This window comes from Oncorhynchus mykiss, chromosome 25 (assembly GCF_057628025.1).
Source record: "Oncorhynchus mykiss isolate SJ-2025 chromosome 25, ASM5762802v1, whole genome shotgun sequence".
NCBI classification, from domain to species: Eukaryota; Metazoa; Chordata; class Actinopteri; order Salmoniformes; family Salmonidae; genus Oncorhynchus; species Oncorhynchus mykiss.
In genome coordinates, this window is record NC_143046.1 from 79,726,373 (window position 1) to 79,750,969 (window position 24,597).

The 24,597-nt window shown below is 45.7% G+C and overlaps 1 protein-coding gene across 2 annotated transcripts in view; it reads right to left on the reverse strand.

Moving 5' to 3' along the window:
* The window catches only part of LOC110505812 (uncharacterized), a 52,468-nt gene that overhangs the window by 6,492 nt on the left and 21,379 nt on the right, over positions 1–24,597 (reverse strand). The window contains exons 2-12 of one of the 2 annotated variants that reach the window (XM_090219353.1): positions 17,368–17,429; positions 14,973–15,068; positions 14,522–14,605; positions 13,970–14,062; positions 13,645–13,838; positions 13,120–13,313; positions 12,755–12,837; positions 9,752–12,412; positions 8,777–8,973; positions 8,150–8,237; positions 7,947–8,005 (exon numbers count right to left, since the gene is read on the reverse strand). In XM_090219353.1, the coding sequence (XP_090075479.1) occupies positions 7,947–8,005; positions 8,150–8,237; positions 8,777–8,973; positions 9,752–12,412; positions 12,755–12,837; positions 13,120–13,313; positions 13,645–13,838; positions 13,970–14,062; positions 14,522–14,605; positions 14,973–15,068; positions 17,368–17,429 (3,811 nt within the window). Of the gene's footprint in view, positions 1–7,946; positions 8,006–8,149; positions 8,241–8,776; positions 8,974–9,751; positions 12,413–12,754; positions 12,838–13,119; positions 13,314–13,644; positions 13,839–13,969; positions 14,063–14,521; positions 14,606–14,972; positions 15,069–17,367; positions 17,430–24,597 lie in introns of both variants that reach the window. The other variant, XM_090219352.1, reaches the window with a different exon arrangement.

The following is a 24,597-nucleotide window of genomic DNA, read 5'->3' on the forward strand; positions in this document are numbered from 1 at the left end:
CCTGTTTCCCCTTCTATAACCCCTCACACTAGACTACTGTAACACCGTTTCCCCTGCTATAACCCCTCACACTAGACTACTGCCATAACCCCTCACACTAGACTACTGTCATAAACCCTCACACTAGACTACTGACATAAACCCTCACACTAGACTACTGTCATAAACCCTCACACTAAACTACTGACATAAACCCTCACACTAGACTACTGTCATAACCCCTCCCACTAGACTACTGTCATAACCCCTCCCACTAGACTACTGCAACACTGTTTCCCCTGCTATAACCCCTCACACTAGACTACTGACATAACCCCTCACACTAGACAACTGCAACTCTGTTTCCCCTGTCATAACCCCTCACACTAGACTACTGCAACACTGTTTCCCCTGCTATAACCCCTCACACTAGACTACTGCTATAACCCCTCACACTAGACTACTGCAACACCGTTTCCCCTGTCATAAACCCTCACACTAGACTACTGCAACACTGTTTCCCCTGCTATAACCCCTCACACTAGACTACTGACATAACCCCTCACACTAGACTACTGACATAAACCCTCACACTAGACTACTGCAACACCGTTTCCCCTGCTATAACCCCTCACACTAGACAACTGCAACACTGTTTCCCCTGTCATAACCCCTCACACTAGACAACTGCAACACTGTTTCCCCTGTCATAACCCCTCACACTAGACTACTGCAACACTGTTTCCCCTGCTATAACCCCTCACACTAGACTACTGCTATAACCCCTCACACTAGACTACTGTAACACCGTTTCCCCTGCTATAACCCCTCACACTAGACTACTGCAACACTGTTTCCCCTGCTATAACCCCTCACACTAGACTACTGACATGAACCCTCACACTAGACTACTGCAACACCGTTTCCCCTGTCATAAACCCTCACACTAGACTACTGACATAAACCCTCACACTAGACTACTGTCATAAACCCTCACACTAGACTACTGTCATAAACCCTCACACTAGACTACTGTCATAAACCCTCACACTAGACTACTGACATAAACCCTCACACTAGACTACTGTCATAAACCCTCACACTAGACTACTGCTATAACCCCTCCCACTAGACTACTGCAACCCTGTTTCCCCTGCTATAACCCCTCACACTAGACTACTGCCATAACCCCTCACACTAGACTACTGTCATAAACCCTCACACTAGACTACTGACATAAACCCTCACACTAGACTACTGTCATAAACCCTCACACTAAACTACTGACATAAACCCTCACACTAGACTACTGTCATAACCCCTCCCACTAGACTACTGTCATAACCCCTCCCACTAGACTACTGCAACACTGTTTCCCCTGCTATAACCCCTCACACTAGACTACTGACATAACCCCTCACACTAGACAACTGCAACTCTGTTTCCCCTGTCATAACCCCTCACACTAGACTACTGCAACACTGTTTCCCCTGCTATAACCCCTCACACTAGACTACTGCTATAACCCCTCACACTAGACTACTGTAACACCGTTTCCCCTGCTATAACCCCTCACACTAGACTACTGTCATAACCCCTCCCACTAGACTACTGTCATAACCCCTCCCACTAGACTACTGCAACACTGTTTCCCCTGCTATAACCCCTCACACTAGACTACTGTAACACCGTTTCCCCTGCTATAACCCCTCACACTAGACTACTGCAACACTGTTTCCCCTGCTATAACCCCTCACACTAGACTACTGACATAACCCCTCACACTAGACTACTGCAACACTGTTTCCCCTGTCATAACCCCTCACACTAGACTACTGCAACACTGTTTCCCCTGCTATAACCCCTCACACTAGACTACTGCAACACTGTTTCCCCTGCTATAACCCCTCACACTAGACTACTGCAACACCGTTTCCCCTGTCATAAACCCTCACACTAGACTACTGCAACACCGTTTCCCCTGTCATAAACCCTCACACTAGACTACTGCAACACTGTTTCCCCTGCTATAACCCCTCACACTAGACTACTGACATAACCCCTCACACTAGACTACTGACATAAACCCTCACACTAGACTACTGCAACACCGTTTCCCCTGCTATAACCCCTCACACTAGACTACTGACATAACCCCTCACACTAGACAACTGCAACACTGTTTCCCCTGTCATAACCCCTCACACTAGACTACTGCAACACTGTTTCCCCTGTCATAACCCCTCACACTAGACTACTGCAACACCGTTTCCCCTGTCATAAACCCTCACACTAGACTACTGCAACACTGTTTCCCCTGCTATAACCCCTCACACTAGACTACTGACATAACCCCTCACACTAGACTACTGACATAAACCCTCACACTAGACTACTGCAACACCGTTTCCCCTGCTATAACCCCTCACACTAGACAACTGCAACACTGTTTCCCCTGTCATAACCCCTCACACTAGACAACTGCAACACTGTTTCCCCTGTCATAACCCCTCACACTAGACTACTGCAACACTGTTTCCCCTGCTATAACCCCTCACACTAGACTACTGCTATAACCCCTCACACTAGACTACTGTAACACCGTTTCCCCTGCTATAACCCCTCACACTAGACTACTGCAACACTGTTTCCCCTGCTATAACCCCTCACACTAGACTACTGACATGAACCCTCACACTAGACTACTGCAACACCGTTTCCCCTGTCATAAACCCTCACACTAGACTACTGACATAAACCCTCACACTAGACTACTGTCATAAACCCTCACACTAGACTACTGTCATAAACCCTCACACTAGACTACTGTCATAAACCCTCACACTAGACTACTGACATAAACCCTCACACTAGACTACTGTCATAAACCCTCACACTAGACTCCTGCTATAACCCCTCCCACTAGACTACTGCAACCCTGTTTCCCCTTCTATAACCCCTCACACTAGACTACTGTAACACCGTTTCCCCTGCTATAACCCCTCACACTAGACTACTGCCATAACCCCTCACACTAGACTACTGTCATAAACCCTCACACTAGACTACTGACATAAACCCTCACACTAGACTACTGTCATAAACCCTCACACTAAACTACTGACATAAACCCTCACACTAGACTACTGTCATAACCCCTCCCACTAGACTACTGTCATAACCCCTCCCACTAGACTACTGCAACACTGTTTCCCCTGCTATAACCCCTCACACTAGACTACTGACATAACCCCTCACACTAGACAACTGCAACTCTGTTTCCCCTGTCATAACCCCTCACACTAGACTACTGCAACACTGTTTCCCCTGCTATAACCCCTCACACTAGACTACTGCTATAACCCCTCACACTAGACTACTGTAACACCGTTTCCCCTGCTATAACCCCTCACACTAGACTACTGCAACACTGTTTCCCTGCTATAACCCCTCACAATAGACTACTGACATAAACCCTCACACTAGACTACTGCAACACCGTTTCCCCTGTCATAAACCCTCACACTAGACTACTGTCATAAACCCTCACACTAGACTACTGTCATAAACCCTCACACTAGACTACTGTCATAAACCCTCACACTAGACTACTGTCATAAACCCTCACACTAGACTACTGTCATAACCCCTCACACTAGACTACTGTCATAACCCCTCCCACTAGACTACTGCAACACTGTTTCCCCTGCTATAACCCCTCACACTAGACTACTGTCATAAACCCTCACACTAGACTACTGTCATAAACCCTCACACTAGACTACTGTCATAAACCCTCACACTAGACTACTGTCATAAACCCTCACACTAGACTACTGTCATAAACCCTCACACTAGACTACTGCCATAACCCCTCACACTAGACTACTGCAACCCTGTTTCCCCTGCTATAACCCCTCACACTAGACTACTGTAACACCGTTTCCCCTGCTATAACCCCTCACACTAGACTACTGCCATAACCCCTCACACTAGACTACTGTCATAAACCCTCACACTAGACTACTGACATAAACCCTCACACTAGACTACTGCAACACTGTTTCCCCTGTCATAACCACTCATACTAGACTACTGTCATAAACCCTCACACTAGACTACTGCAACACTGTTTCCCCTGCTATAACCCCTCACACTAGACTACTGACATAAACCCTCACACTAGACTACTGCAACACTGTTTCCCCTGCTATAACCCCTCACACTAGACTACTGACATAACCCCTCACACTAGACTACTGACATAAACCCTCACACTAGACTACTGTCATAAACCCTCACACTAGACTACTGCAACACTGTTTCCCCTGCTATAACCCCTCACACCAGACTACTGACATAACCCCTCACACTAGACTACTGACATAAACCCTCACACTAGACTACTGTCATAAACCCCCACACTAGACTACTGTCATAACCCCTCCCACTAGACTACTGCAACACTGTTTCCCCTGCTATAACCCCTCACACTAGACTACTGACATGAACCCTCACACTAGACTACTGCAACACCGTTTCCCCTGTCATAACCCCTCACACTAGACTACTGTCATAACCCCTCACACTAGACTACTGCAACACCGTTTCCCCTGTCATAACCCCTCACACTAGACTACTGACATAAACCCTCACACTAGACTACTGCAACACTGTTTCCCCTGCTATAACCCCTCACACTAGACTACTGACATAACCCCTCACACTAGACTACTGACATAAACCCTCACACTAGACTACTGTCATAAACCCTCACACTAGACTACTGCAACACTGTTTCCCCTGCTATAACCCCTCACACTAGACTACTGACATAACCCCTCACACTAGACTACTGACATAAACCCTCACACTAGACTACTGTCATAAACCCCCACACTAGACTACTGTCATAACCCCTCCCACTAGACTACTGCAACACTGTTTCCCCTGCTATAACCCCTCACACTAGACTACTGACATAACCCCTCACACTAGACTACTGTCATAAACCCTCACACTAGACTACTGTCATAACCCCTCCCACTAGACTACTGCAACACTGTTTCCCCTGCTATAACCCCTCACACTAGACTACTGTCATAAACCCTCACACTAGACTACTGTCATAAACCCTCACACTAGACTACTGACATAAACCCTCACACTAGACTACTGTTATAAACCCTCACACTAAACTACTGACATAAACCCTCACACTAGACTACTGTCATAACCCCTCCCACTAGACTACTGTCATAACCCCTCCCACTAGACTACTGCAACACTGTTTCCCCTGCTATAACCCCTCACACTAGACTACTGACATAACCCTTCACACTAGACTACTGCAACACTGTTTCCTCTGTCATAACCCCTCACACTAGACTACTGCAACACTGTTTCCCCTGCTATAACCCCTCACACTAGACTACTGACATAACCCCTCACACTAGACTACTGCAACACTGTTTCCTCTGTCATAACCCCTCACACTAGACTACTGCAACACTGTTTCCCTTGCTATAACCCCTCACACTAGACTACTGCAAAACTGTTTCCCCTGCTATAACCCCTCACACTAGACTACTGACATAACCCCTCACACTAGACTACTGCAACACTGTTTCCCCTGTCATAACCCCTCACACTAGACTACTGCAACACTGTTTCCCCTGTCATAACCCCTCACACTAGACTACTGCTATAACCCCTCACACTAGACTACTGCAACACTGTTTCCCCTGCTATAACCCCTCACACTAGACTACTGCAACACTGTTTCCCCTGCTATAACCCCTCACACTAGACTACTGCAACACTGTTTCCCCTGTCATAACCCCTCACACTAGACTACTGTAACACTGTTTCCCCTGTCATAACCCCTCACACTAGACTACTGCAACACTGTTTCCCTTGCTATAACCCCTCACACTAGACTACTGCAACACTGTTTCCCCTGTCATAACCCCTCACACTAGACTACTGCAACACTGTTTCCCCTGCTATAACCCCTCACACTAGACTACTGACATAACCCCTCACACTAGACTACTGCAACACTGTTTCCCCTGCTATAACCCCTCACACTAGACTACTGACATAACGCCTCACACTAGACTACTGTCATAACCCCTCACACTAGACTACTGCCATAACCCCTCACACTAGACTACTGCAACACCGTTTCCCCTGCTATAACCCCTCACACTAGACTACTGCAACACTGTTTCCCCTGCTATAACCCCTCACACTAGACTACTGCAACACTGTTTCCCCTGCTATAACCCCTCACACTAGACTACTGCAACACTGTTTCCCCTGCTATAACCCCTCACACTAGACTACTGCAACACTGTTTCCCCTGCTATAACCCCTCACACTAGACTACTGCAACACCGTTTCCCCTGCTATAACCCCTCACACTAGACTACTGCCATAACCCCTCACACTAGACTACTGCAACACTGTTTCCCCTGCTATAACCCCTCACACTAGACTACTGCAACACTGTTTCCCCTGCTATAACCCCTCACACTAGACTACTGCCATAACCCCTCACACTAGACTACTGCAACACTGTTTCCCCTGCTATAACCCCTCACACTAGACTACTGCAACACTGTTTCCATTGGTGCCACAAAAGAGAAAAGATGATGTGCAGAATAAAATGTGTGCTGTTTTTTTTTACATTGATTAGCGATTGTCAAGGATGCACAGAAATTCCTAAATATGTGTGGAGTTTTTAGTTCAGATTATTTGTGTGCAATATGTGATCTATAGGCTGAGAGCACTTCAGAAGCTGTTTATTTTATTGGGGGTTGAATAGTGTGAGAAGACAATATATCTGGTGAGAACCACAACATAGGGTACAACATCTATTCTAGCTCTTAAAGGGCCAGTAGCCTAAATTCGGTGTACAATTGTCAATTACAGCATTATTTAATCTGCAGTTATTTATTCTTATTTATTCTGTAACCAATAATATTTACATGTTAATAGTATCTTCTGATTACAACTATTGTCTCATATTTTAACTAAACATAATCTATCAGCTTCCAAAATGTCAGTAGGTACACTACATGACCAAAAGTATGTGGTCACCCAGCTGCAGCTTGGCATTGCGCATGGTGGTCTTAGGCTTGTGTGCGGCTGCTCGGCCATGGAAACCCATTTCATGAAGCTCCCGACAAACAGTTATTGTGATGACCTTGCTTCCAGAGGCAGTTTGGAAGTCGATAGTAAGTGTTGCAACTGAGGACAGACGATTTTTATACTCTTCAGTCCTCGGCAGTCCCGTTCTGTGAGCTTGTGTGGCTTTACACTTTGCGGCTGAGCCGTTGTTGCTCTTAGACGTTTCCACGTCAAAATAACAGCCCTTACAGTTGACTGGGGCAGCTGGTGTGGCTGAAAGAGCCAAATCCACTCATTTGAAGGGGTGTCCACATCATTTTGCATATATAGTGTATATCTAGCTGTCTGATAACACATTCTAATGGAATGGCTTGTCCTGCACATGGTTAAAACCCAGAGTGCACTGAGTGAATGTTGGGAAAAGATCTTGTTTCCTTTCTAAACATAGCAATGTGATTGCAAAGATGACTCGGATCACAAAATAGGTGAAGTGAACTGGCAAAAGAGTTGAGTCCTCAAGGGCAGTGTGAATACAAAGAGAACTGAGTTCTTTCACTTTTTTTTTACCCCAGAGTTCACTTTAAAGAGGACTGAGATCAGTTATTTTAAAGAGGACTATATTTGAAAACACCCTCAGACTCCTGTGATGCCTCAACACTCACACAAGAGGGTTGTCATGGCAACAACTAGATGACGAGCCACACCCCACCCAGTGACAAAAGAGGAAGAGGGCAACGGTTCGTGCAACAAACCGCTGTTTTGCAGTGAAGAGCCTATAACTGCCATGCACCACCCAGCCCTTCAGGGCTAGAGACCTACTGACTTATTCATACCTGGTGTCAGACTTGGTACAGTGAGTTCGGCTGGATGCCAAACTTTTCTGATTGTCGTTCTATGGGACAGAGGGTTGAGTATTACAATCCATAACACATGAGTAACGATGATAAAATAACAGGTAACTCCTCGAATGGTAAAATAATTATACAGGTAACAATTCTATTACCTTACAAAATATCTGAGATGTTTTGCCACAAACCTCATTGGAGCCATTGTTCTTCCTCTTGTGGAGAGGAGTAAAACACATAGAACACTGATCATCTAGGGTTCCATCACTGTCAGCGTTCCTTCTGTTCAGAAAGTGAGAGAAAGAGAGTGAAAGAGAGCGAGCGAGAGAGAGTGACAGAGAGAGAGAGTGACAGAGAGTTTATTCTATGTTTATGTTTCTGCTAGATTAAAAATGTATGAACGCTCTCATTCAGAACAAAGACAACATCATGTTTCTACAGCTATTGTTTGCGCAACGACATGCAGTAAGTAACATACAGTACATTTCCCTCATTAAAGCCAAGAGGAAAAAGACCCTTGAGTGTTATTATAAAACATTTCAGAATCAGTCATTGCTTGAATTGCTTGGAGCCTCTACTGATTTCTATGAGCAGCCAGAGTACTTTTAAGGCAATTTGCTCTAACAGTCATGTCCTTCACTGCTGTAATTTTGTTGAGTTTCTCAGGCTGTGCCCCAAATGAAACCTACTGTATTTTTATCACAGTGCACTAGTTTTGTGCAGAGCCTTGGTCAAAAGTAGTACACTATAAGAGGGAGTAGGGTGCCGTTTGGGACGAAGCCTCTTCTGAACCAGGGGGGCTAAGAATAGCCTCCTACCTCACGGTCTCGTTGCTTTCTCTGGCAGCAGTACCAGCAGAGCCAGGCCTCTCCTTGTCAGTCATGTTGAGATCACTGCTCTCAGCAGGCCCACGGTGGGTCTCCACCTCCACCACAGCACCGTCTCCCGCCGTCTGCTCACCCAGCATGGAGCACCGTTCCTGGGGGTCTGATCCACCAGAGCCCCCTCTCACCACCTGGTAATGTGGATGGTGTTGGGATAAAGGAGACTTGTAGAGTAGAGTAGCATAAAAATATCACTAATTCTCTAACACCTAACTACTCTATAAGTCGTTAACTCACTGATCACGTTCTAATGATTGATTCACTGGCCCAAGCGTACAAAATTACTGATAAATATATGAGCTTGGTATGCAGATGGTGTGATCTAGATTCAGAGGGTATATCACGGCGCAGCGCTCTCTAAATACACCATCTATCTTCCTCTGCTCCTCTGGCCTATCAATCATTCATGGTGGTTGTCATCTGGGTCAGAACATACAGCAACAAACACGACATACATTATCAAACTCCCAGAAAAACTAGATGACATGGTAATAACGATAATAAGTGCAGACACAGGGATACATCCCAAATAGCATCCAGTTCCCTTTATAGTGGACTACTTTTGACCCGGGCCCCATACGTCATAATCTCTCTGCGTCTCAGATGGAAGTAGTTCACCATATATGGAATCTGAGACAGACTATCACAATGGAATTACATGGAGACAGTGACCTGACCTACTGTGTATGTGAGAAATGTCACAGCGTTTTGATGTTGTCTGGTGTTGCTTGGATCACCATGTACATACACAAGGTCAGGTCACTGCACAAAGACGCAAGCACGCACGCACGCACGCACGCACGCACGCACACACACACACACACACACACACACACACACACACACACACACACACACACACACACACACACACAGATCTGTCCTTGCCTTCCATAAAAACTGGATTACCTTATCCTGCTCCTGTGTGGTTGACACCTCGCAGAGTTCCTCTTGATACAGCGTGTTGTGTGTGTGTGAGTCTGTGTGTGTCTGTGTGTGTGTCTCTAGCAGTGGTTCTGGTTCTGAGGACGGTGCTGGTTGTAGCGCTGCCACACTGAAGGTTGAGGGCCAGGTCTCTACTGACTTGCTGAAGGAGGAGGACCACGGCGAGGTCTCCACGTCGTTCTCTGCTTCCTCTACAGGGCCACAATCATCTGTATCCGGGTAGAACAGATCCATTGGCTCCAGAGTGTCGCTCACTGTCATTGGCTCCTCAAGGGCCCATCTAGAACTGTCGTCAGCATCACTGTCTGTATAGAACAAGTCCATTGGTTCACTTTCAGACTCCCAAGCACTTCTCCTCTCAGTGTCTGTATAGGTCATATTCACAGGCTTGGTTTCACTCTGTTCTGTGTCGGCCATTTTGTCCCCTGTCTCTTCAACAGCAGAGGCCTCTGTCTCACTATGACCGCCATCAATATGATCCCCTGTGTCCTTATCTGAGTCTCTCTCCTCCTGGCTATGCAGTACAGCCTGGCTCTGGGTGTTTGTGTCAAAGAGAGGAGACTGAGGAACCAGCCCAGTGATGACCGATCCAGGGTTAGGCTCCACAAAAGCCTCAATCACCTGGGAGATGGGGACGTCATAGTGGGGGTAGTACACCATGTCAAGGGGTATAATGGAAACTGGCGTGCACTGATGGGGGACGTCCACTACGGTCTCTGTGTTGTCTGTGGTCCCAGACCCATCCACCCAGTCATGTTCCTTTTCTGCGACTCTCTTCTCCTCAGGAGCTACTACATTCACGTCAGCATCTCCAACACAAGAGGCTCTCTCACACTTTCCAGTCCTCTCAACCAAGCAACCTCCAGGGTGCCCACACATGTCTTCATCCCCAGCCTCCGCTTCTATCTCTGGGCTCAGGATCCCTTCCTTACCGGCCTCTGTTAGGAGTGTGGAACTCTGCCCACCATCTGTGCAGGCAGGAGTTGTCCCAGTATGGCTCTGCTCCACCGGGTCCTGACATTGTTCTGAGGTGCCCCCCAGGATGGTCCGACTCTGGTCCATTTCCATATACGGTTGTGGATGCGTTGACTCTGTGACATCATCAACCTGTGTCGTAGTGTTCTCCTGTGACTCTACGTGGCTGTTCTGAACATCTGTTATCTTCTCTTGTGTTTCATACTCTTCTGTGACCTGCTTGTGCCTTTCCTCTGACTCCTCCAGGGACCGCTCCCCATCGCTGTCCCTCTCTGTCAGAGAAGTAGTCTGTCTGTATTCCGTCTCCACTCTGTCAGTCACATCACTTTGACCCTCTGATTTATCAGAACGTTCCTTAGCTAACTCTTCCTCAGGGTTTCCAGCCTTCCTGGAATCTCTAGATGGTTCCGCCGTTTCCTTCTTGGCACATTCTGATGTCCTGTCTGTTGTCTCCAGGACAGTGTCCCGTTGATTGGGCTCTTCATGCAGGTCGGGGGTCTCCTGATGTGTGATGTCAGAGCCCTGCTTTGATTGGCTGATTTTCTCATGTTGTGGAGAACACACAGCTCCTCCTCTCTCACCCTCACGCACACTCTCACCCCCACACACACTCTCACCCTCACACACACTCTCACCCTCACACACACTCTCCCCCTTCTGGTCAGAGTCAGTTTCCTGAGGCTCGTCAGAGAGCTCTAAAGATGGCCACCCCTGCTCCTTGTTAACGCTGTTACTCTGACCTGTACTTGACCTGTACTTGTTATTTCCTTCTCTTTGATCAGGCTCCTGCTTGGCTGCCTTGTCCTCACTCAGGTCCAGAATGTAGTTATACTCCTCCTCCTCTTTCTCCCCCCCGTCCTCCTCTTTCTCCCCCCCATCCTCCTCTTTCTCCCCCTTGTCCTCCTCTTTCTCCCCCTTGTCCTCCTCTTTCTCCCCCTCGTCCTCCTCTCTCTCCCCCCCGTCCTCCTCTTTCTCCCCCTCGTCCTCCTCTTTCTCTGGGCGTGTTCTGGATCTGTCCTGTGCGCTCACCAACGAGTTTAGAGAGTAGTTTGCCTCGTCAACAAACATCTCCCCATCCTGGGGTTTCCCTGTCAGCCCCATAACCGAGGGCAACGGTTCCTCCAGGTCAGGCGTGACCCCGTGGGGGGTAGAGGGAGGGATGCTCATGTCCCAGGATAGCCCGCTGTCGCATAGCGACCCATCGCTACGGCTCTCCACAAACCTGTCTGGAGTCACTGCCTCGTTTGGATGGCCCTCCCAGCAGGAGTCTGGTGAACTGATGACAGAGTCACTGATTGGTGAGTCGCAAGACACAGAGCCGATGACCGAGTCGACGAAGGAGGGCTGCGGGGAGCTGGAGGTGGAGACAGTGAAGACAGGGCTGGGGGTGGACCCAACCGACGAGCCCTCGTTGACCCAGGAGCGCTCCACTGCGACCGGGGAAGTAGGAGACTTGAGATCCTCAGAGACGGAGGAGATTAAGATTTTGGGCGGAGGCTGGACCCAGTCTCTCCGGACCACGTAGGGCCTCTCTCTGTCCCGGCTCCGGTGGACGCCGTTCCTCAGGTCGTGGGAGGAGTCGTTGACACGACAGCTGAGTCTGCCCGACGACACACTCCTCTGTATCACATCAGATGCATTTTCCTGGGGCTGAGAGAGAGAGAGAGAGAGAGAGAGAGAGAGAGAGAGAGAGAGAGAGAGAGAGAGAGAGAGAGAGAGAGAGAGAGAGAGAGAGAGAGAGAGAGAGAGAGAGAGAGAGAGAGAGAGAGAGAGAGAGAGAGAGAGAGAGAGAGAGAGAGAGAGAGAGAGAGAGAGAGAGAGAGAGAGAGAGAGAGAGAGAGAGAGAGAGAGAGAGAGAGAGAGAGAGAGAGAGAGAGAGAGAGAGAGAGAGAGAGAGAGAGAGTGTCACCTATGGTTTGTTTATACTACATATCCCTATATGGTGCACTACTTTTGGCCAGACCCCTATGCACTCTATGCAGCCTCTCTCACCTCCTCCATCCCAGGAAAGTGCTCGAGGAACTGGGACACATAGGTCATGATGGACTGCTCGTCTGGAGGGTTGATGGTCACGTCTATGCAAATATTAAAGTGAGAATTATAACAGAAGGACAACAGACTAGTGGAAAATGTACACTGCTTGTCCAGCATAATTGTAGCCCGGATCCAGATCTGCTTGTGCTGTCTTGTCAACTGATATCTATGACCACTGTCATGTCAAACAGTTTGGCATGACAACAGCCATAGGAGTTAACTATACAGCACAAACTGATCTGAGGCCAGGCTAGAATATTTGCCCCTTGTGGGAATGAATAAAGTCTTATTTAATTGAACTGAGTTGGAATTGAATAGTTTACCCTCTGGATCCAGTAGTCTGGGTATGCCCAGGCTGTAGTGGGCTGTCCTGAAGGCCTCCTCTAGGTTCTCCCTGGCTGTCCTCAGCAGAGCTCTCCTCATGTCCACCAGGCTGGGGTCTATAGACTTAATGACAGCCAGGAAGGCCAGCCCACTGGTCCAGCTCTTCCCAAAGTCCTGCACCGCCACACCATACCTGACAGACAGACAGACAGACAGACAGACAGACAGACAGACAGACAGACAGACAGACAGACAGACAGACAGACAGACAGACAGACAGACAGACAGACAGACAGACAGACAGACAGAGAGAGAGGACTCAGCAAGTCAGCAACAACTGACAACACTTAAACACGATGTCTGGAAAAACTGCATTGCAATCAAACTTTCAAACTTGTGTGTATGTATATTACTGTATTTACTGTTGCCTGTACTGGCTTTTCAGGCTAATCAAATAAACTATCCAATTTGTGAGATCATCTCTTATGAAATTGATATATGATTGCTGTCCAATCACCACTCACTTCCGGGTTCGTCTCTGGACCCACTGCAGGAGCGTCTTGATGGGCTTCCCATGATCCCTCATGGCGATGGAGCGCGGTCTCTCGAAGGAGGGCGTGCTGGAGTGGGAGGTGTCGGAGTCTGAGCTGGTGGGGAGCGAGGAGAGGCTAGAGGACGAGGGGAACTGACTCTTAATGTTCCCTGTCAGCTCCTTGATCTGAGAGACAGAGGAGGCCCTTATTTCATGATTTGAATATCTTCTAGAGAGAGGGCGAGAGAGCGAGCAGTGGAAAGACAAGAGGTAAGAAGAGCAAGAGAAAGAGAAGGAAAGAGAGAGAGAGAGTTTACCTGGAAAAACAGGATGATATTCCAGATGAGTCCAAGAACGATGGAAGAGTTGCCATCGGCAACATCTGCAGCGTCAATACTGACCAGCTTCACCTGTGCAGGTAAACACACCCAGGTAAACAATACAACCAATCAACTGGAGGTTTAGACAGTTGTGGTATGCTAGTCAGTCCTTTCGGGATTTCGCAATTTTGCGATTGCACATTTTTGGGGAAAATCAACAATTCCTGCATATTATGAGAGGGCCTGCAAATTTTACCTATCACCGCAATGTTTCTGCATAAAACAGTAAAATCATCACAATATTATCGCATAAAATTAACCCATCACCGTCGCAACCTTTTTACTCGTCAGCGCATTGTCGCGACAAATTGGACAAAACCATTTCATATTGCCATGCAAAATGTCAGAACTGCCGCAGCAATATCAAGCATTATTACCCACAAATATCACAAAAATCCCTGCGAAATTCTGGTGGGACTGGCTAGTGCTTTAAGCAAGATTTCAAAAATTGTCTTGTGATATTCATAGGTGATTGGCTGTGATACTCACATTTCTCTCCTCCAGGAAGGTAAGGACCTTAGCGATGTTGTTCAGTCTGAAGATACGATGTGAGGACTGCTTCCATCCATGAAGCTGGTGGAGGACATCAACCATACAATGATCAACATGTGTCTTGTTAGCTACTGATAACAAACTCAAACACAATCTTTAACACACGACTTCTCCATATCTAGCATATCCATGGCTTGCCTCACAAATTGCACCCTATTCCATATATAGTGCACTACTTTTAACCAGGGCCCCCAGGGCTTTGGTTAGGTAATAGGGTAATAGGGTGCAATTTGTGACACACACCAGTCATTAATCAGCACTACCTCCCTACATAGTGCCCATAGGGAATAGGGTGCCATTTGGAATGCATGCACATGAATCAACAAACCACCACTAACATCTGAATACACTGTGGATGGTGTAATATTGTTTAAAAGGGAAATCTCACCAGCTTGCATCCAGACAGTTCCTCCAGCAGGGCCATGAGTATCCTTCCATCCTGGATATCTCTGAACAGGTCATTCACCTCCATTGGAGGAGTGCACTGAGGAGAGGAGAGGAGATTCATCTTTCAACAGCCTTGATGATGTAAAAATGTAAACACATTTCAGTCTTCCTTTGATGATGCTCAACAGCTAAAGTGAGTTTGTCTGATGTCTGATGTCTGATGTCTGACGTCTGATGTATGACGACTGATGTATGATATATGAAGACTGATGACTGATGACTGATGTCTGATGTATGAATACTGATGTATGATGACTGATGTATGATGTATGATGGCTGATGTATGATGTCTGACGTCTGATGTATGACGACTGATGTATGATATATGAAGACTGATTACTGATGTATGATGACTGATGTATGATGTCTGATGACTGATGTATGATGACTGACGTCTGATGTATGATGACTGATGTATGATGTATGATATCTGATGACTGATGTCTGATGACTGATGTATGATGTATGATATCTGATGACTGATGTATGATGCATGATGACTGATGTCTGATGACTGATGTCTGATGTATGATGTCTGATGACTGATGTATGATGTATGATGTATGATGACTGATGACTGATGACTGATGACTGATGTCTGATGACTGATGACTGATGTCTGATGTATGATGTATGATGACTGATGTATGATGACTGATGACTGATGACTGATGTATGATGTCTGATGACTGACTGATGTCTGATGTATGATGTATGATGACTAATGTCTGATGACTGATGTATGATGTCTGATGACTGATGACTGATGTCTGATGTATGATGACTGATGACTGATGTATGATGTCTGATGACTGATGACTGATGTCTGATGTATGATGACTGATGTCTGATGACTGATGTCTGATGACTGATGACTGATGTCTGATGTATGATGACTGATGTCTGATGACTGATGTCTGATGACTGATGACTGATGTCTGATGTATGATGTCTGATGACTGATGTCTGATGACTGATGTCTGATGACTGATGTATGATGACTGATGACTGATGTCTGATGACTGATGTCTGATGACTGATGTCTGATGACTGATGTATGATGACTGATGTCTGATGACTGATGTCTGATGACTGATGACTGATGTCTGATGTATGATGACTGATGTCTGATGACTGATGTCTGATGACTGATGACTGATGTCTGATGTATGATGACTGATGTCTGATGACTGATGTCTGATGACTGATGACTGATGTCTGATGTATGATGTCTGATGACTGATGTCTGATGACTGATGTCTGATGACTGATGACTGATGTCTGATGTATGATGACTGATGTCTGATGACTGATGACTGATGACTGATGTCTGATGTATGATGTCTGATGACTGATGTCTGATGACTGATGTCTGATGACTGATGTATGATGACTGATGACTGATGTCTGATGACTGATGTCTGATGACTGATGTCTGATGACTGATGTATGATGACTGATGTCTGATGACTGATGTCTGATGACTGATGACTGATGTCTGATGTATGATGACTGATGTCTGATGACTGATGTCTGATGACTGATGTCTGATGTCTGATGTATGATGACTGATGTCTGATGACTGATGTCTGATGACTGATGACTGATGTCTGATGACTGATGACTGATGTCTGATGACTGATGTCTGATGACTGATGTCTGCGGCACCCTATTCCCTTTATAGTGCCCTACTTTTGACCAGAGCCCTATGGACCCTATATAAGGAAAAGGTTGCCATTTTGAGATGCAGCCACAGTACCACCTGTACAGCATCAGGGGGAAGTAAATCCACTCTATTACAGACAGATAGCATCTACACGTTCCATCAGATTAGCATTTACTGACTAATTCATTTGTTATGTTGTCTTTCTTTGCACTAGCAGTTCCTCTGCATCCATCTATCATTTATACGGCAGAGGGAGAGGCAACAACTATTTGTTTGTGTGAGGGATAGACTCAAAGTGTTGTCAGAGAGAAGGCAGTAAAATACAAATGAGGTGCTTCTGACACCTTAAATAACCCTAGGTTCAGGAATTAGTCTGTGTACTCCTGTTTGTGATGAGATATACTTAATTATAGGGATTTCGTTGTTGTTGAAAGAGAAATCCCTAAAATGAAGTTTATCTCACCACAAACTGAAGTACGCAGACTATTTCCTGAACCTAGGGTTATTTTACATGTAGCAGGGTTGGGGTCAATTCCATTTCAATTCAGTCAATTCAGGAAGTTAACCCGAAATTACAATTACAATTATTTCTCACAAAGAAGCATTGTAGGACATTTTCGTTTCAATTGAAACGCAATTGATCCAAATCCTGATCTGTAGACTGACTTACCTTCTCCAAATGCAGATTCATCCATCGTGTGAAGGTCCTCTTCTGAACGACCTCTCTTTCAACTGAAATAGAAAAACAACAGAAATGCAGAGGAAGAAGTGAACATGGTGTCTGTGGAGAAAAATGGGAATAAAGAGAAGAGACTAGCAGCATCAATACTGACGACTCATGTAAGACAACAGCCTCTACTGCTAGACTACAGTGCGTCCCAAATGGCACCCTATTCCCTATACAGTGCACTACTTTAGACCTGGTCCCAGATCTGTCCGTGCTCCTGCCTACTCCACTGCCATTGTCAAGCCAAACACAACTCCGTAAGGAGTTTTAGAGAGCAGAAACAGACTGACCCAGGCTAGAATAATGTGCTACATCAACAAACCAAAAATTGCCAGCAGCCAATGAAATCATCCTTTTTCATTCCCAAAATACCATTTATGTTCATGACAACCTCATTTTCCCTGGCCATCCACCAGGCAATTCTCACATGGGGTGATCTCTTCCTTCCTCTGGTGTGAGTTTGTTGTAAAAATAGGCATTTGTTCACACAAGTAAGAGCTCTTTCACGACTTCACCGCATTGAGCCAAACATAAGCAGCTGACCCAGAGTACTGCTGGTCCTAATCTCCAAACAAAGTTTCATCTGGATTTTAGACACGGTTCCTTCTGCTGCTATCACTGGACCCTGAGTAGGCCTCACTCTAAGCCTCTGCTCCCCCCAACACACTCTCTGTACTCTCTCTCACTCTCTGTCACAGCTGAGTGCTCCAAGCTGTCGCCAAGCCCCAGACCAGCCCTAGCCCCTGGCCCAGACCAGCCAGGCTCTTTGTGTCTTTAAGGTTGCTGGCTGGTTTGCGGCCGGTTGTTGGCTGGTTTCCGTCTGGTTGCTGGCACTGGGAGTGGTGGAACGTTGGGAAATGGCCCATTCATTATAGAGACATGCACTATACACACACAGACGGTAACACACACACACACACACACACACACACACACACACACACACACACACACACACACACACACACACACACACACACACACACACACACACATAGACACACTCGGAGACACAACACACACACGTTCAGACAGAGACATGCAGAAACAGAGAGAAGGGGAGACACACACACACACACACAGTCACACTGCAGTAAAAGCAGGCTCCTGCTCTTGCTCTGGGAAAGAGAATCGGTTGCAGGCAGGAGGAAAGAACCCCCAGGAGATTACATAAGAAAGCTTAGTAATTAACACTGAGCTCTTCATGTATTTCTGTTTGTAGTGTCACACTAAGCATATAAGACTATTAATCATCATAAACTGATGTTTACATTCTATCAGACTGTTTTATTATATTGTATCCTATTTGCTCATAGCCTAAGAACATGATGAGCTCATAGCCCAAGAACATGATGAGCTCATAGCCCAAGAACATGATGAGCTCATAGCCCAAGAACATGATGAGCTCATAGCCTAAGAACAAGTCGAGCTCATAGATAAAGTGCTGTGTAATTGATACTTGTTCAGCTGCTTGTGTGACACTGTGATACACTGTGTTATTCACAGTAATACACAGTACATTATGTACACCTCCTCTCTGATGAGGACAGTGATTTGTGTCAATTAGCCACTTTTTGAAAACACCCATGTCATGACAGGCTAGTGAAATAAAACACACTGAAACTTTAATAACCATGGCCATCCATAACTCACTGTTGATCTAATTTTCCAGGTACATGATCCAAAATACTGCTCCGCTCTAGGAATAACATACTCTGGGCCAAAAAGGAAGGTCCTCTGCAGAGAGCCTTACTGTAGCGTTTCGGTTGGGCGGTATTATGAAATATTATGTCACGCTGCTTCTGGACCCACTCGAATCTCAAGTCTGTTTAGTTCTGTTGACCTTCTGCTAAACCCTGTTCTCTCTCTGTGTGTGTGTGTGTGTGTGTGTGTGTGTGTGTGTGTGTGTGTGTGTGTGTGTGTGTGTGTGTGTGTGTGTGTGTGTGTGTGTGTGTGTGTGTGTGTGTGTGTGTGTGTGTGTGCATGTGTGTGTGTGCGTGTGTGTGTGCGTGTGTGTGTGTGTGTGTGTTACTGTCTGTGTGTGTATAGTGCATGTCTCTATAATGAAGGGGCCATTTCCCAGCGTTCCACCTCTCCCAGTGCCAGCAACCAGATGGAAACCAGCCAACAACAGTCCCCATTATAGTATGGGAAGGTGGAGGGGGTCATACTGTCTTTACAACAGTCCCCATTCTAGTATGGGAAGGGGAAGGGGGTCATACTGTCTTTACAACAGTCCCCATTCTAGTATGGGAAGGGGTCATACTGTCTTCACAACAGTCCCCATTATAGTATGGGAAGGGGGAGGGGGTCATACTGTCTTCACAACAGTCCCCATTATAGTATGGGAAGGTGGAGGGGGTCATACTGTCTTGACAACTGTCCCCATTCTAGTATGGGAAGGGGGTCATACTGTCTTTACAACAGTCCCCATTCTAGTATGGGAAGGGGAAGAGGGTCATACTGTCTTTACAACAGTCCCCATTCTAGTATGGGAAGGGGTCATACTCTTTACAACAGTCCCCATTCTAGTATGGGAAGGGGTCATACTGTCTTCACAACAGTCCCCATTCTAGTATGGGAAGGGGGAGGGGGTCATACTGTCTTCACAACAGTCATTTTCATCAACCCCGGACTGTCTTGTCTGATTACACACACCTGGTTCCCATTTCCCCTGATTAGTATGTTATAAACTCAGCAAAAAAAGAAACATCCTCTCACTATCAACTGCGTTTATTTTCAGCAAACTTTACATGTGTAAATATTTGTATGAACATAACAAGATTCAACAACTGAGACTGAACAAGTTCCGCACACATGTGACTAACAGAAATGGAATAATGTGTCCCTGAACAAAGGGTGGGTCAAAATCAAAAGTGGCCACCAGCTGCATTAAGTACTGCAGTGCATCTCCTCCTCATGGACTGCACCAGATTTGCCAGTTCTGCTGTGCCAGTTCTGCTGTGAGATGTTACCCCACTCTTCCAACAAGGCACCTGCGAGTTCATGGACATTTCTGGGGGGAATGTCCCTAGCCCTCACCCTCCGATCCAACAGGTCCCAGACGTTCTCAATGGAATTGAGATCCGGGCTCTTCGCTGGCCATGGCAGAACACTGACATTCCTGTCTTGCAGGAAATCACGCACAGAACGAGCAGTACGGCTAGTGGCATTGTCATGCTGGAGGGTCATGTCAGGATGATCCTGCAGGAAGGTTATCACATGAGGGAGGAGGATGTCTTCCCTGTAACGCACAGTGTTGAGATTGCCTGCAATGACAACAAGCTCAGTCCGATGATGCTGTGACAAACCGCCCCAGACCATGACGGACCCTCCACCTCCAAATAGATCCCGCTCCAGAGTACAGGCGTCGGTGTAACGCTCATTCCTTTGACAATAAACGTGAATCCAACCATCACCCCTGGTGAGACAAAACCTCGACTCGTCAGTGAAGAGCACTTTTTGCCAGTCCTGTCTGGTCCAGCGACGGTGGGTTTGTGCTGGTGAGGACTTGCCTTACAACAGGCCAACAAGCCCTCAGTCCAGCCTCTCTCAGCCTATAACGGACAGTCTGAGCACTGATGGAGGGATTGTGCATTCCTGGTGTAACTCAGGAAGTTGTTGTTGCCATCCTGTACCTGTCCCACAGGTGTGATGTTCAGAAGTACCGATCCTGTAAAAGTGTGGTTACACGTTGTCTGCCACTGCGAGGACGATCAGCTGTCTGTCTTGTCTCCCTGTAGCGCTGTCTTAGGTGTCTCAGTATGGACATTGCAATTTATTGCCCTGGCCATATCTGCAGTCCTCATGCCTCCTTGCAGCATGCCTAAGGCATGTTCACGCAGATGAGCAGGGACCCTGGGCATCTTTCTTTTGGTGTTTTTCAGTCAGTAGAAAGGCCTCTTTAGTGTCCTAAGTTTTCATAACTGTGACCTTAATTTTCTACCGTCTGTAAGTTGTTAGTGTCTTAATGATCGATCCACAGGTGCATGTTCATTACTTGTTTATGGTTCATTGAACAAGCATGGGAAACAGTGTTAAAACCCTTTACAATGAAGATCTGTGAAGTTATTTGGATTTTTACGAATTACCTTTGAAAGACGGGGTCCTGAAGAAGGGATGTTTATTTTTTTGCTGAGTTTATATGTGCCCTCTGTTCCCCATTGTCCTTGTCGGTTATTGTTCCCATGTCCGTTGGTCGTGTGAGTACCTGTGCGTTGTTACAGCTTCTGTGCTGCATGTTTTGTGCATTGTGTATTACGGGTACCAGGTCGTTCAGCGAGGTTTACCCTCTTTCTTTGGTTTGAGTACATCCCAGTGTTTTGTATACGTGTTTGTTTTGGGTGTATTATTATTATGTTTTTGTGCCCCTGTCAACAAATCCTTTATACCAGCGTGACATCTATTTTCTATATGCCCAAAGCCCTGATGTCACATCCTGAGAGCAGTGACATTATTCCAGATCTCTGGCTGCACTGCCATTAAAGATGAGGTCATTCTTTGTGTGGAACTAAGGCATCCCAAATTGCCCCCTATTCCCTATATAGTGCACACACTTTCAACAGAGCCCATAGGAGTCTGGTCACAAGTAGTGCATTATGTATTGAATAGTATGCCATTTGGTTCGCAACCGAGAACCAGTACCTCTCGTCTGTCTGGTATGTCAAATTCAAGCTCACTGTTGTTCACTATGAATGTCCATGTGTCAACATGTACAGTTTGACAATAAATTCTCTATGCACTCTATCTACCCTCATCTTATCCGGGCTATTGTTAGTTTTGAAGGCAGCTCATATCTTATTAGATAATACTGCTGTTACCATGGATACTCTTTCTATTGTTAGGATTTATCAGGTTAATCCAATATCGAGGAGAAACTGAAGCCTCAATGTCTGCAGCGGCAGAGGAAATGTCATGATTGTAATCTAATAATCCTATATTATCATATAAATAAATTAGATAGGTAGTTGGCAAGGCAAAAAGGGGTTTTGTGTTCGAACAACTGGAGAAGAGGTGCTCCCTTAAATAATCGAATAATACATCAGAAGTTGAGATGAGACATTCTCCATTTAATAAAAAAAAAAGATTTGTTGATACAAAGTTTCAAAACAAAGAGGGACATTTCGGCCCTAGGCTCTTGGCAGCCAGCCATACAGCACCAGTCAAAAGTTTGGACACACCTAATCATTCAAGGGTTTTTCTTTATTTTTACTATTTTCTACATTGTAGAATAATAGTGAAAACATCAAAACTATGAAATAACACATATGGAATCATATAGTAACCAAACAAGTTTAAATCAAATAAAAATATATTTTATATTTGAGATTCTTCAAAGTAGCCACCCTTTGCCTTGATGACAGCTTTGCACACTCTTGGCATACTCTCAACCAGCTTCATGAGGTAGTCACCTGGAACGCATTTCAGTTAACAGGTGTCAATCAGTTGTGTAGTAACAAGGTAGGTAGGGGTGGTATAGAGAAGGTTGCCCTATTTGGTAAAAGACCAAGTCTATATTATGGCAAGAAAAGCTCAAATTAGCAAAGTGAAACAACAGTCAAGAACTTTGAAAGTTTCTTCAAGTGCAGTTGCAAAAACCATCAAGCGCTACGTTGAAACTGGCTCTCATGAGGACCGCCACAGGAAAGGAAGACCCAGAGTTACCTCTGCTGCAGCCTCAGAAATTGCAGCCAAAATAAATGCTTCAGAGTTCAAGTAACAGGCACATCTCTATATCAACTGTCCAGAGGAGACTGCATGAATGCATGAATGGTCGAATTACTGCAAAGAAACCATTACCAAAGCACACCAATAAGAAGAAGAGACTTGCTTTGGCCGAGAAACACGAGCAATGGACATTAGACCGGTGGAAATCTGACCTTTGGTCTGATGAGTCCAAATGTAAGATTTTTGGTTTGAACCGCCGTGTCTTTGTGAGACGCAGAAAAGGTGAACAGATAATCTCCGCATGTGTCGTTCCAACTGTGAAGCATGGAGGAGGAAGTGTGATGGTGCTTTGCTGGTGAAACTGTCTGTGATTTATTTAGAATTCAAGGCACACTCAACCAGCATGGCTACCACAGCCTTCTGCAACGATACCATCCCATCTGGGTTATGTTAAGTGGGACTATCATTTGTTTTTCAACAGGACAATGACCCAAAATACATCCAGGCTGTGTAAGGGCTATTTGACCAAGAAGGAGAGTGATGGAGTGTTGCATCAGATGACCTGGCCTCCACGATCACTTGACCTCAACCCAATTGAGAGTTTGGGATGAGTTGGACCGCAGAGCGAAGGAAAAGCAGCCAACACGTGCTCAGTATATGTGGGAACTCCTTCAAGACTGTTGGAAAAGCTTTCCAGGTGAAGCTGGTTGAGAGAATGCCAAGAGCTGTCATCAAGGCAAAGGGTGGCTACTTTAAAGAATCTCAAGTATAACATATATTTGGATTTGTTTAACACTTTTTTGGTTACCACATGATTCCATATGTGTTATTTCATAGTTTAGATGCCTTCACTATTACTCTACAATGTAGAAAATATATTTTTTTAAATTAAGAAAAATCCTTGAACGAGTAGGTGTGCCTAAACTTTTGACTGGTACTGTATATATTCTATATACCCCCGTTCCTTCTCTTTTGGCTCAGTGTGTTGGCGCTGGCTTTAGACAAACACAGACTTCGTGAGAACAGTGAGGCCGCTCACATTTGCTTGCCATGCAAAGAGTGGTGGAGCCAGCTGAGAAGCAACCTACTGAGATTCAAATATATGGTAGAGAAAGCCTTTTACTGGGATATCATTGTCCTGTTTAACATTCTGTCCCAACTCTTTTATACCATCTCAGAGTGTCAAACAGATGGGGGACAGCACAGTGGGACGGAACAATTATCATTAAGAGGCAATTAGCACTCAGTGCTTTTATTGAACACAGATCTGTAAATATTAGATGTGCAATGACACAGATCTGTAAATACTAAATGCGTAAAGACACAGATCTGTAAATACTAGATGCGTAATGACACAGATCTGTAAATACTAGAGGCGTAATGACACAGATCTGTAAATACTAGATGTGTAATGACACAGATCTGTAACTACTAGATGTGTATTGACAAAGGCTGTTCTTGTAGGAGTTTAGTGTATCTTTGCAGGGTAAATCCACCCACTGTTCA